We start from the raw sequence: 13,514 nt of genomic DNA, 5'->3' as shown, positions 1-13,514 counted from the left end.
TCTATTGTTGGTTTGCTGGGAAAGATCAGGAGGATCAGCAGGATGGATTCATCTTGACCTCGATAAAACCTGCCTGGTCTCTGGCTGCAAACAGCAACATTACAGCATTAAACACTATGTTGGACCATCAGACAGTAGAAACGCCTGGATATAAAAGGAATGGAGCTAAACCAGCCAATCAGATCACTGGATCTGTCTGAACTGCCACTCAGTGTCTCTGAAGGCGTCTTCATATTCTTGTATTTTTCCAAGGTAATTAATTTCTTCTTTGTGGCTTTGGTTTCTGGTGACTATGTTGAGCTGTTGATGTGATTTGATGCATTTGATTGTTTGAATAAATTCTGGTTGATTGTGAAGTTGAACAGTGACTGCTGTCTTTGTGGTTTCACTTTTACACACGACATTAACGGACCCGAGGAGACGAGAGAACGACGAGCAACAGGTAGAAAATGTAAAACTTCTCAACAAGACACAGGAGTAAATAAATCTCCATCCATCTGAGAATGTAGCAGAGCCTGGATGAGGCCAGCAGAGGGCAGCAGAATCAGCATGTGGTCCTGGTTTAGGACTCGCCTGTTTCTAGATGTTTCTGTGGAACAAAACTGCAATTATTCCAAAATATTCAAAGAAAAAAGCTGAAAAGCCACAATGCCACTCCAATCGAGCAGCACCATTCATTTCCCTTGGTGCTGTTTGGCTGAACCTCCATGGCCCGAAGGCCAGAACTACCTGGCTGCAGGATCCCCTCAACCTTTGACCCCGACGCCGAGGCAGCAAAGACCCGGGATCAGTTCACCTAATGAACGTCCTGCTTCACAGTCACGTCTTCTTGGCTTTGTCAGAGTCTCAATCTGACCAATCCTGAAACAGACAACATGGAAAAACAGCTGGATGAGTCTCTGGCAGCTGGAGCCAGAACCAGGCCCTTACACTCCTCACCTCTGCTCTGGAGCCTGCTCACGGTTCCACCATCTTCTCAGCGCCGTTCTGCTGGCATCTAGGAAGAAAATGAGTGCAAGACATTTGGAGGTTAAAAACTCCTTCCTCGACAGTTTTAATCTCTGATGTGCTTCAGGGTTTTCTGCATCTTTTCCAAAAACGCTTTAAGAATCCAGACAAGCGTGTCTGATGGTCCCACACCTGGCTGAGTTTCATGCTGAGGCGCCAACATGTTCACCGACAGAGATTCACTTTACAGAGGAACTGAGGAAGAAGCTGCTTCTGCAGGTGATTCATGCTGTTTGTACGAATAGCTTGGAGAAATTCACCAATCTTTGGCAAATCATTCCAAAAATTTCTGGTTTCATGCATGGCAGACTGTGCTGCTTACTGAGTGTGCAGGTCTGAACGCTGTTCCTCTGGTTTCACCTCCATCCAATGGCAGCTCAGCTAACGAGTCTGTTGGAGAACAGCCTCAGGCGTCAGCCGCTCTATAAAGGAGCTGCAGCTTCTCCTCAGTCTGCCCCCTCAAACCAGACTCAGAGTCTTCCCAACAGCAACACCAGGTGTGAAGAAACTTTTAAAAGGTAACTCTGACTGCAGGAAGCTGCTTCAGTGAATAGAATGATCTATGAAGTATTTGCTTTAGTGAGAACCGCAGTGAGTGTCAGGGTTATGTGTCCTCATGGGCGCCTCTTCAGTGGATGTTGCTGTTGCTTCGAAGTGATGTGTAGAGGCAGACTGGTTGTGTTTTCTGCAGGAAGCTGCAGCCATGCTCGCTCCAGGCGTCTGCATGGACATCATCAGCGCTCGTCACTCTAAAGACGGATATGGAACTGTTTCCAACCCCGAGAAGTTCCTGAACCAGGACTTCCAGCAGCTGAAGGAGTACTGCGTCATCCGCCGGGTGAGGTTCATCGACGACATGTTCCCCCCCGACCACCGCTCCATCGGCAGGGACGTCCTGCAGCCGGCCGACCTGGTCCGGGTGGAGTGGGTCAGACCGTCGGTGAGTTCAGGTTCTGAACATGCAGAACGCAGCTGGAGGTCAGAGGTCAGAGGATGTTTACTGAACTAAAGAGGCTGAGGATGAATCAGGTTCAGAGAAGGAGGCCTTCTTTTGATGTATTTTTTAACACTGGGAGTACCAGGGTTTCGACCTCTCCCCTGAAGTCCCGAAAGAGGGTCAAAAGACCTGAGTCCAAACTGACGATTCTGATGGCTCAAATTAGCATCCCTTTTTCAATTGTAAACGTGGCCATTGACCGTCAGGCCAGAAAGGAGGAGTGGAAAATCATGCAAAACTGGTTATAGGATGCTAGCTAAAATCCTTCAGATCAGTCGACCCGTCTCTGGGCTCCAAAGGTAGAAATGTTAACATAGGACCCTTCTCTGGTACTCACATTAACTGGAAAATAATTCAAAACAAGAAATATAAAAGATAAAACTAAACATTTAAAGCAGGAAATTCAGAAGAAATGTAAAAGGGAGGCAAAGTTTCTGCTGCTGGAAGATCCAGAATCCATCATGTTCCTTCTGCTAGATCAGGCCTGCAGGGCCTCAGTCTCTGCTTCATCACCGAGTCACTTAATGAGGTGATTAGCAGAACCGGACCGGACAGAACCAAGGAGGAGATTCAGCTGCTGGACTGGAGCGTGTTGGACCAGGGAGACCTGGATCCCCCTGGTCAGAGGGAAGGAAGAACCTGCTGAGACGCAGGAACCAGAGAGGCTGGAACCATCCAGAGACCCATTTAAACTGGGAACAGTGGTTCTGAAGGAAACCCATTTAAACTGGGAACAGTGGTTCTGAAGGAGTGATGGCCCGACTATGGAGGTCCAAACAGGACTCAGGTTTCATACTCCTTTACTGAAACATCAGAGCAAATATGTGTTGTTTCATAAACACTTCCTGGGGTCTCCAGGTCAAAGGTCACAGCAAACTGTTGGTCAGTGAACTAAACAGAAACAGAAAGCTAAGCAGAAGAAATGCGCTGAATGCTCTTAAAGTTTGAAGCCTTTAAATGAATAAAGGTCACAAAACGTTTCTGAAAGATGAGCTTTAAAGAAAAGCTGCTGTTCGATGTTCTGCTCATCCTGGTTCTGGATGTTTGTTCCTGTTAAAAACGAGTCATTTCTGTCCACTGTCACCACATGCTTGCTGAGGTGGACGGCATGATAGAAACGATGGCTTCCTTTGATATAACACACAACAATAACAGATAATAACTTTGATAAACTCCATGCGACTGCATCGTTGAATTCTGTGCAATGGAAATTTCGTTGAATTCTGTTCAATGACAATAAATGCTATCTATCTATCTATCTATCTATCCTGTTATATCCAGGATTAAACTGGACAGTAGTGAGCAGAATGTGAATATGAATATATTCTCTGTATAGAATATGTGAAACCAAAATACTCCAACTTGTCTTGAATTTGTCCAGCTGTAGTCATGCTGTTTGGTTGCTCTGCCAGTGAATCTGTCCAGTCTTGCTGAGTTTGATCTCCTGTTATCAGAGCTGCTGGCTGCATTCAAATGTCAACTTGTTTGTGCTGTTTCAGAAAATAGTTCCCAACCCTTCCTTCATTGTTGACGGAGTCTCCAGATTTGACTTTGGCCAAGGAATGGTTGGTAAGGAAATCTCTTTAATCTTTCTATAATCTGCCCCCTCAAGCAGATTTTTGTTCATGCGAGTTGAGGCAGGAGATGCCGATCAGTGGAATCTGGACATGTTCAAACCGTGTTGAGTATTCCTTCAACACCTCATTAAGTTTATCTTCATCATTTATCAACACCAGCAGGATCCCTCCCTCCGCCGCAGTTTGAACTGTTGTTGCTGAAATGTTTTACACAAGTGAACCTGCCTCGTCTTGCCTTTCAAACGCTGCTGCTTCATGTTCAGATGTTTTTCTGTTGTTTCCTAGGAAACTGCTGGTTTCTTGCCTCCATCGGAGCGCTGACCTTCCAGGACTTGGTCCTGAAACAAGTCGTTCCTCTTGAGCAAACATTTGATGAAGATTACTGCGGCCTGTTCCACTTCAGGGTTCGTTCCACGTTTTGTTCTCCGACTGGCAAAAACCTGAAATCATGTTTAAGATAACATTATTTACAAACTTATTACACTTATTTCTTCAGATTTAAACTGTTAAACAGGACAGGAAGTGGGTCAAAAACATAAACAGAAGGAAAACATTTGGAGACTCTTATGGCTGCAGATTTTCCAATAATTAATGGAGACAATGATTTTACCACTAATATGTAAAAATATTAGATATTGGACTAAAATATGTGCAAAATAAAATGTGTGTGTTTTTATTTTGTTCATATTGTTCAGAGTTTATGTATGAGAACATCAGTTAATTTTTTACGATCAGATAAGAAAGATCTTTTTTAGGATTCTTTTGGTCCTTTTAATCTAGAAATGATATCTGTACTGGGTGTAACTTGAAGCAAACTGTTTGCTTTTGAAGAACAAGTTTTACTTTTTGGACCTTACGTGGATCTGTGATGATCAGGTTAGTTTTCTGGAAATTTCCAAGAACTGGTGAGTTATTTTGCCGTCCTGCAGGTTAGCTGTTGGAGTGAGCAGCAACTCCAGATTATTGGCACAAAACTTTCCGGTTAATCTCTGGAGTTCGGAAATCTGGACCTTATTTCAGGGATTAAATGAACTTAACAGTACTTCTTAGACTTGAAATGTCACAGAAACTGCAAGTTACTTTATAAAAATTACTTTTCAGACAGGTAGATGTACTTTCCAGAGTTTACTGGTTACTTGCTGAACTTGTTGCTGTGAAAGTTCTGGAAAGTTAGGTGGTATTTTTGATCAGATGCCAATAACAGCCTGTGAGCTTTAAGAACTCCTCAGAGAGGTTAATAAAGTAAGTTTTTAAAAGTAACCATGTAATCTGTAAGATCCAAAATGTTACAGAAAGGAAGTAAATCGTGACTCACATAGTTTCTCTCTGGATCCAGCTGAGATCTTTCCAGACCTCACAAGTTACTTTGGTACTTTTCTGGGTTAGCAGATTACTTTTAGAAACATCCAGGCTAGTTTCTAGATTTGACAGATTCATTCCACACAAGTTCCAGAAAGTAACCTGTGGGTTCTGGAAGGTTCTGGAAGGTGCTTAATGGTGCGTTCACACCAAACATGTTTTGAGCATCAGGTGCGTCTGGTTTACATTCAAAGACTACGTGGAGGAGCGTCCAGGGTCGTTGTGGCGCGTTTCGAGAATCTAGCACGGCGTAATTTGAACTGTTTGGAGCGTTTGATGAGTCAAGAGCCTTCAATGCACAACAGGAAATAAACATTTGGTTTGAAAGTAAACCAAACGCATGAAATGTTAGTTGTAGAGAAAAATGTTGAGTTTTCATGGTTTAAATGAAAAGTTAAACCAGTTAATCCGTGTACAATTCAACACAATCCACCAGATTTTGACATCCGATTCAGCAACAAGGCGAATCCAGGCAGCTGAAATCAATAAGTATAGTCACTCATGCTCACTTTAAAAACAATAAATAAACAAATAAGTGTTATTTAGAGTAGCATATTAGTACAATAGCACTTTGAGCGCATGCACATTCAAAGTGCGCACGCATCAGACTTGAAGCATCGGACGCAGTTTTTATGCACATAACGCTTTTGGTGTGAACGCACCATTACCCAACCAGAGACCAGGACCAGAATAAAACTATGAGGGAAGCGAGTCCAAGTCCAAGTTCAGGTCCAGACCAAAGAAAGACTATTTTCCAGAGCATTGCTGCAGTCGTAATAATGGAGTTGTTGCTACAATTGTTTATGGCAATTTGTCAGCAAACCAGCCCTTAGCAGCTATCCGTCTTGTTGGCCAGCTAGCCCTTAGCAGCTATCCGTCTTGTTGGCCAGCTAGCCTCTAGCAGCTATCCGTCTTGTTGGCCAGCTAGCCTCTAGCAGCTATCCGTCTTGTTGGCCAGCTAGCCTCTAGCAGCTATCCGTCTTGTTGGCCAGCTAGCCCTTAGCAGCTATCCGTCTTGTTGGCCAGCTAGCCCTTAGCAGCTATCCGTCTTGTTGGCCAGCTAGCCTCTAGCAGCTATCCGTCTTGTTGGCCAGCTAGCCCTTAGCAGCTATCCGTCTTGTTGGCCAGCTAGCCTCTAGCAGCTATCCGTCTTGTTGGCCAGCTAGCCCTTAGCAGCTCTCCAGACTCTTGAACTGCCACAACATTTAGGTGGACCCTCAGGAGTTCCAACACCCACCTAATGCTAACTAAATTAGCTCGTTAGCTGCAGGTGGAGGACTTCAATCCCTCAGAGTTCCTTCAATCAGACAAACATTCATAAATCTTCTCTGGAAAATCTTCCTCTCAATATTTAGTTTCAAAATAACGCTGTTTTCTTTACATTTCAGTTCTGGAGGTTTGGAAAATGGGTCGACGTAGTCATTGACGATAAGCTGCCAACAATCAACGGCCAGTTAATTTTTGTCCACTCTAAGAACCCGACTGAGTTCTGGCCCGCTCTGATGGAGAAGGCCTACGCCAAGTACGTGAGCTGCTGATAAAATGTTGCTGCCGACGTGTTTGTGTCTAACCTGGCCCTGCTGTGTCAGGGTCTGTGGCTCCTATGCAGACATGAATGCAGGAACTCCAGTGGAGGCCTTGGTGGACTTCACCGGCGGCGTCCACATGTGTGTGCAGCTGTCTGAGCCGCCTGCAGACCTGTGGGAGCTGATGTGCAGAGCCGGCCAGGCCACGTCGCTGATGGGCTGCGGGACTCCGCAGGGAGTAAGAGACGATCACACCTCAGCCAACTGCAAACTGAGAAATCCCTCCAGGCTGCGAGTTTGAGCAGATCTGGACCTGCTATAATACACCATAATAACACACAGAGGAACTTGCTCTGGATGTCAGCCAGTTAGAGAAAAACCTGGGGCTGCCACCAACCAACTGTTGATAAAGGATTAATCTGCTGACAGAAAGAAGAAGTGAAGGTTTTGTGAGAACTTCCAGGATCCAGGAAGCTCTCAGTTCAGACACGCAGGACTCAGATTTCATCTTTTCACCCCAAGGATAGAGAGATGAGGACAGGACATAAACACTTAATCTACCTTTTTAGAAACAAAGTTAAACAACTGGCTCAGTAATAACATTAAACCCGTCCAAACCTCTCTGACCAATCAGAGGTGGGTTCTCCTCCCGCCGGGTCGCTCCAGCACCATTCAGCACCACACAGATTCAGAACTTAAACCTTTTCATCAAACTCACTGGGCAGTTTGTCACTTTAGTTATTAGGAAATATGATGAAACAACTGAAAAAACATAACCAGAAAATTCAAGGCAGAAATGTTGGGCTTCATAATAAACTGTCATATCAGGGGGCGTGCCGTGGCGTAGGGGATGGAGCGACCCACGTTTGGAGGCCTCGAGTCCTCGACGCGGCTGTCGCGGGTTTGACTCCCGGACCCGACGATGTTTGCTGCATGTCTTCCCCCTCTGCCTCCCCCTTTCCTGTCAGCCTACTGTCATATAAGGGACACTAGAGCCCACAAAAGACCCCCTGGAGGGGAGGAAAAAACAACAAAAAACTCTCATATCGGTTAATATTTTGACCAGCTTGATTAGAAGTCGTGTGCAGGTTAGACCTCAGCTCTATCCGGTGGGTTAATCTGGAAGAACAATCTGTCAATCTGAAGATTAACAGCCACTTACACTGAAGCTCTTCAGGTTTTGTTGTTGTAGGACAGAGAAGCTGAAACGTCTCACTGACTGATGGGAGCAGCTGACGTCCAGCTCAGGCTTTATATGACATAATATGTACATTTAATGACTTTAATCCTCAATTTACTCCTTTCTTAGGAGACTTCTGCCAACACTGTCTTACCAAACGGCCTAGTTCAAGGCCACGCCTACGCTGTCACTGGAGTCAAGGAGGTAAAACATGGATTTCAACTGGAACTCCAACATGGAGAGAGTCAGCCTAGTTCAACATGTGAGTGCTGCAGTCAGACCGATCATCTGGTGAGCGCTGTGTCTGCTACCTGTCGGCCAGGTGCTGAGCAGAGCGAAGGCTGAGCGTCTGGTGCGTCTGTGGAACCCCTGGGGCCAAGGAGAGTGGAGCGGAGACTGGAGCGACCGGTGAGAACCAACGCCTCTGTCCTCCATCCTTCATGCCGACACCGTCTGGCCTTTCTGAGTGAAGGAGCAGGATCTCAGGCAGGAAGGGATCTGAGGATGAACTAGCAGACGGATGAAGGGATTAAAGATGGATTCTTCCTGTTCTGGAAGCTTCCCAGGACCACCAGCAGGAGGCGTCCTTTAACAACCACTTTACATCATCAAACTCGGTTTGATCTGTGCAAACATCTACCGTTCCCCAGAGGCTCACAGCAGAAACACACTCAGTTTGGAGTCAACACCGCTCCGGTGGCTCCAAACTGGTTCTGACCCATCAGAAAACCAGCATAGCTCATTGGTTCCCATTTGAAACGGGTTTGATGGTGCTGATGCACCAGTGTCATTATTATCCAGGCAGCGGCCATTACAACATGGCCGCCCTCCCTTAGTGGCTCCATCAGAACCGCACTGACCAAAGTTCTGGGCTCTTTGGTACCGGGCCCAAAGGCTCAGGCTCTGAAGTGAGCTCTGAGTGGAGTGATGATCCGGAGTTGAGGATGTTTGTGGTCGTGTTGATCCCACAGAGTTCGGTTCACCTGTTCCTGTTCTGTTCCTGAAGGTCGCCTCTGTGGCAGACGGTGAGTCCTCAGGATCGGGAAACCTGCCTTTCAGTGCGTGAAGACGGCGAGTTCTGGTGAGCTGGACCCGCTTTCTCTGAGCAAACTGCTGAGAATAAACTCTGCTCTTATTGTTTCCCATCACCTCACTCCTGCTGTCACATACTGTCCTTTCCAAGGATGACTCTGCAGGATTTCTGTAAGTTTTACTCTGACCTGGACATCTGCTGCTCGTGTCCGGACTTCCTCGATGGGAGCTCGTCCTGTCACTGGAAATCCTCGTTTTACGAAGGCCGATGGGTCGCAGGGATCTCAGCTGGAGGCTGCATGAATCACCCTGGTATGAAGAAAAAATTAAAATGAAAAAGAAATCAGCACAGGGCCGGTCCAACTCTGGATCGGTTCAACCTGCTGTCAGACGGTTAGGGTACTCTTAGCTTTGGGTAAAGGAAAACACAGAAAAAATAAGGAAAACACAGAAAAAATAAGGAAAACACAGAAAAAATGAAAAAGTAGGGAAAATGATAAAAAGAGAAAGGAGAACAAAACAGAAAAAACAATGTAAAGAAAAAAGAAGGACATGAAGAAAAGAGGAAAAATGTGGAAAAAAGATAAAATGGAGGAAATTGTGATTCAATAATTTAGAAAGAGGTTTTATTGAGCCTTAAAGTGAATTAAACTGATGACTGAATCAGCTTCCCGGGGATGAAATTGGGATTTCTTCATCCTACTGGTGGCGTTCACGGAGGTCTTCCTCGTTTCCTCCCAGGGACCTTCTGGACCAATCCGCAGTACCGGGTGGAGGTTGCAGGCTCAGACAGTCAGGGTGAGAAGAACGTGCTGGTGTCTCTCATGCAGAAGCCGGACAAGAGGAACAGGCGGCTGGTCCAGAACCTCCACATCGGCTTCTCTGTGTTTGAGGTGAGCGCCGTCTTCCTGCCGCTGTCTTTGATTCATCTGATGCTTTCTAACCCGCTTCATCTTCTGCTTTTCTTCAAGGTGCCTAAAGAAGTAAGTGTTGTTGTTTCACCTGCCAGTACTGAGCAGCTGACGCTGTAAAAAATGACTTAAAGTAATAAGTTGTCCGCTGCAGTTCAGGGCTGTGAGGGGGAAATTCCCAGCCCATTTCTTCAGCACAAACAAGCCGGTGGCTCAGTTGGAGAACTACCCCAACGCGCGGGAGGTGATGCAGCTGCTGAGCCTGAAGCCCGGAGAGTTCCTGATCGTCCCGTCCACCTACAGCCCCAACGAGACGGCGTCCTTCATCCTCACCGTGCTGTCCAAGACCGAGACACACGTCTAGTAGGTCACAGCTGGGACGGGGCCCAGTACGGTCTGAGGGCCCAGTACGGTCACTGTGTGGAACAGCCTCAGTGATCTTGGAGACATAATTTATAGCTGCTTATTGCTTCAGTGTTAAAACGTTTATCTCTGTTCGTCCACAGAACGAGAATCCGTAAAGCAGCGTTGCTAATGACGACCAATAATGATTATGAAATATTTTACATCCATCGCTGAGATTAAAGTGTTGTCGAATATGCAGAGAGGACCGGTGAAGTTTGTGAAGGTGAATGCTTTGTTTCTCCTGGCAGTGAGAGTTCTGGTGGAAACGACCCGGATCAGGTGGAGACAGAGAAGGTAGGCCCGACTCCCAGGTTCTGCCCGTCTCATTAAATTCAGTCAGACACGCCTCACATTTCGGTCTGAACGGATCCGATACTAAATGGCGCCGTGTCTCCTCCCTGCAGCCCTCTGCTCCGGTCAGCGCAGTGGTGGAAGACAGTAACAGAACCCTGTTCCGACAGTACTCTGACAAGGTGAGGCGCTATTCACTAGAACACCGTCACTCTGCAGCCGCCGCCAGACCGTCCTTCATTTCTCTTCCTACAGTACGAAGAAGTGGACGCCGAGCAGCTGCAGAGCCTCCTGAACGGCAAAATCCTGCGAGGTTTGGACCGAGCCTCCATCGCAGGGTCACAGGTCACAGGGTCACCTGCACCACTCTCACTCTTTGCTCTGTTTTCACCCAGGTGACCTGAAGTCTGGCGGCTTCAGCACCGACGCCTGCCGCAGCATGGTGGCCCTCATGGACGTATCCTCCACCCGAACTCCCCACAACATGTCTGACCTTTAACCCCTGCCTCTGAATGAGCGTACCTTAACGAACTGATCAAACAGACATCCATCACTGGGAAGCTGAACAGTGAGGAATTTGTCAGTTTGTGGAGGAAGATTGTCTCGTACAAGGTGAGAGCAGTGAAGTATTTACCACACAACATGTCAAACTGCTGCTTTTCAGCCGTTACTCACTAAAAACATCCAGTTAAGTTTAATGGATAAAGAAGGACGTTTCTGATCATTTATTATGAGGTTACAGAGACAAACTAGAGCTTCGTGGATCATAATCACTAACAACCACAGGCCGGCGGACCGACCGCTTCACACTATAAAATAACAGAACCTAAAGATTGAGCTGCCAAACTGGTTAACACACCGACATTTACAGGGTCATAATCAGATCAGAATGGAAACAACGAACATCAGACATTCAGTCCAACATCATTTCTCTGTGCAAATTATTCCTTAGCACACAAAAAGGAATAGGACACAAAACCAAACACATGGACATTTTAGACAAATGTGATGTTAAAATCAATCAACAAATAGAAACTTAACGACTTATCTGCTGCCTTTATAAACACAAATAATACAGAAGTCAAATAATACCTGAGAATTAAAAATACAATGTCTAAATACAAAATACATAACTTCTCCTTTGCTAGTGAAAACACAGGTGAAATACTGTGTGGTGTGAATGAGAGGAACACTGACATGTCCTGATATCTGCCTGGATTCTGAAATAGGAAATAATGTCTCCTTCCTTGAACAGACGCAGCATCACCATCCTGCTGCCTCTGCTCTCATGTAACATGGAAAGAACAACAACATTAATATTCCTGCTAACAGCGAACATCTGGCTTATGTCCCAGATTTTACATACAAATAGAAAAACACTGGCAGAATGCACCAGTCACAGTAAAAGCAGGAAGACAGTAAGATAGTTTCACCCGTTGGTAGTTTGCAGATCCAGACAGCTGACTGTCCTCTGTCTTCCTTCAGGACATCTTCTCTCACTGCGACGTCTCTCAGACGGGGACGCTGTCGCTCAGCGAGCTGAGGAAGGCCATCATGGCTTCAGGTCAACAAGGTTTTATTTATCCTGGATTCACGGCACAGTGTTATTAGCTCACACCCGGCCTCATGTACAAGCCTGCATTAGTTTTCAAACAAGCCACAGTCAACCCCACATTCCCCCAGAACCCAGTATGCTGTGACCAAATGTAAATTCAAAGTGAAACTCATAAAATCATCAGTTTAAGCTTAATGTTTCTGACTGTTAGCCGTAGCTTAGTGCTCAGCAGGTCTGAGGCTGACAAAAGCTCTGACAGACTTTGCCCTGTTGCACAGGAAAGACGATCAGTGACGGCATGCTGAACATCATGGCTCTGCGCTACGGCGCCTCCTCTGGATTCATAACGCTGGAGAACTTCATCGCTTTGGTCCTTCGATTTGACCGCATGTACCGTAAGCATCTGATCAGAGGACATGGTGCTGGTGATGGCTGCTTATCGCCAAACCAAAACCTAAGGAGAGTGTGCAGCCAGATCTGGAGTTTGGGATTTTACTGCTGCTGAAGATCCTGATAAACGAGGCTAGTTGTGTGTTAAGCAGAGAAATTATACTCAAGTAAGAGTAAAATGATCAACTATTTAATATTTAAGAATTACATAATCAGATGGACCAAGATGTAAAGTTCAGTAGAAATTTTGGTATTTTAAGGAGCAAACTGACAATAATTCCTATAAGTAACAAAAAATAACAAAATCAGGCAAAATAAAATGTTTCCAAATCAGTTTTTTCCAACAAAAAATCTTTTAAACTTTAACAGAAACTGCAGGTGTGTCTGAGTCTGGTGACATTTTGGTTAAAACGTTTAATTTTCATTCGGTGGGTAGAAAATCCAGAAATTTTACTCAAGTAAGAGTAGAGATACTTCGTGGTAAAATTACTGAAGTAAAGGTCAAAAGTAATAATACTCCTAAAACTACATTTTTTCAGTAAGGTTACTCAAGTAAATGTAACTAATTATTATCCGGCTCTGGTGTTAGGCTACACTGAAGGAACTAAATATGACACCTTATTTTATCAGACTGGAGTGCCATGAAAGCGTATTTTTAGTAATTCAGTTTATAATTATTTCCTCTTTACTGATCATTATTTCAGTTTCTTCAAATATTTTTCCCTGCAGAAATATTCAGAGAGTTATCTGATGGAGGAGCCGTGACTCTTCGCGAACCAGAGGTAATTCAACTGATTCTTCCTAAGTTTGATTTTTCTCTCTGACTGAACTGTTGCATCTTTACAAACACATGGCAGAAATCAGATCATATTTGGTCTCTGCCTGCCTTACTGATATAAAATAAATTATAATGAACTTAATATATTTCTTCTAGTGGATGAACCTTGTGATGTATTCCTAACCTGGAAAAGAAGAGCCGAACAGGAAACGATGGAGCAGAGCGAACGTCTTCTTACGTCACTGACAGCACCGCTGAACATGTTTTTTAAACATTTCTGAAAAAATATCCAGGTCATATTTACTGAAAACATGTAATATGTGAAAGTTTGATGAAAATCCTGACTTTGAGAACATTTATTCACTTAAGAAAGTAATTCCACATTAAGAAATAAATATTGTTTAACAAAATTGCTTGCTTTTCTGATGACAATTCATATAAAATAAAATGTGGTATGAGACCCGTTTCCTTGTGTCCTTAGCATGAACACCAGAGATTGTCTGAC

At 44.9% G+C, this 13,514-nt stretch overlaps 1 protein-coding gene across 1 annotated transcript; it reads left to right on the top strand.

The window, feature by feature from the left end:
- Positions 1–1,416: 1,416 nt before the first annotated feature.
- Positions 1,417–13,472, top strand: LOC114134372 (calpain-1 catalytic subunit-like). The gene is made up of 22 exons (XM_028000966.1): positions 1,417–1,526; positions 1,700–1,948; positions 3,505–3,574; positions 3,868–3,986; positions 6,330–6,463; positions 6,531–6,705; positions 7,777–7,851; positions 7,970–8,055; positions 8,654–8,728; positions 8,831–8,991; positions 9,421–9,572; positions 9,651–9,662; positions 9,745–9,953; positions 10,244–10,289; positions 10,400–10,468; positions 10,542–10,599; positions 10,682–10,743; positions 10,830–10,898; positions 11,772–11,850; positions 12,120–12,236; positions 12,961–13,013; positions 13,166–13,472. The coding sequence occupies exons 2-22, from the start codon at positions 1,712–1,714 to the stop codon at positions 13,190–13,192; spliced, it is 2,085 nt and encodes a 694-aa protein (XP_027856767.1). The 5' UTR covers positions 1,417–1,526; positions 1,700–1,711; the 3' UTR covers positions 13,193–13,472.
- The last annotated feature ends 42 nt before the right edge of the window (positions 13,473–13,514 follow it).

This window comes from Xiphophorus couchianus, chromosome 19, assembly GCF_001444195.1.
Source record: "Xiphophorus couchianus chromosome 19, X_couchianus-1.0, whole genome shotgun sequence".
NCBI classification, from domain to species: domain Eukaryota; kingdom Metazoa; phylum Chordata; class Actinopteri; order Cyprinodontiformes; family Poeciliidae; genus Xiphophorus; species Xiphophorus couchianus.
The sequence above is the reverse complement of the archived record's forward strand: the minus strand, read 5'-3'. Positions and strand labels throughout refer to the sequence as shown.

Coding starts and splice junctions, on each gene's coding strand:
- LOC114134372 (XM_028000966.1), top strand. CDS start 1,712: ATGCTCGCTCCAGGCGTCTGCATGGACATCATCAGCGCTCGTCACTCT. Junction 8,729..8,830: donor CGTGAAGACGGCGAGTTCTG/GTGAGCTGGACC, acceptor GTCCTTTCCAAG/GATGACTCTGCAGGATTTCT. Junction 13,014..13,165: donor TGACTCTTCGCGAACCAGAG/GTAATTCAACTG, acceptor TATTTCTTCTAG/TGGATGAACCTTGTGATGTA.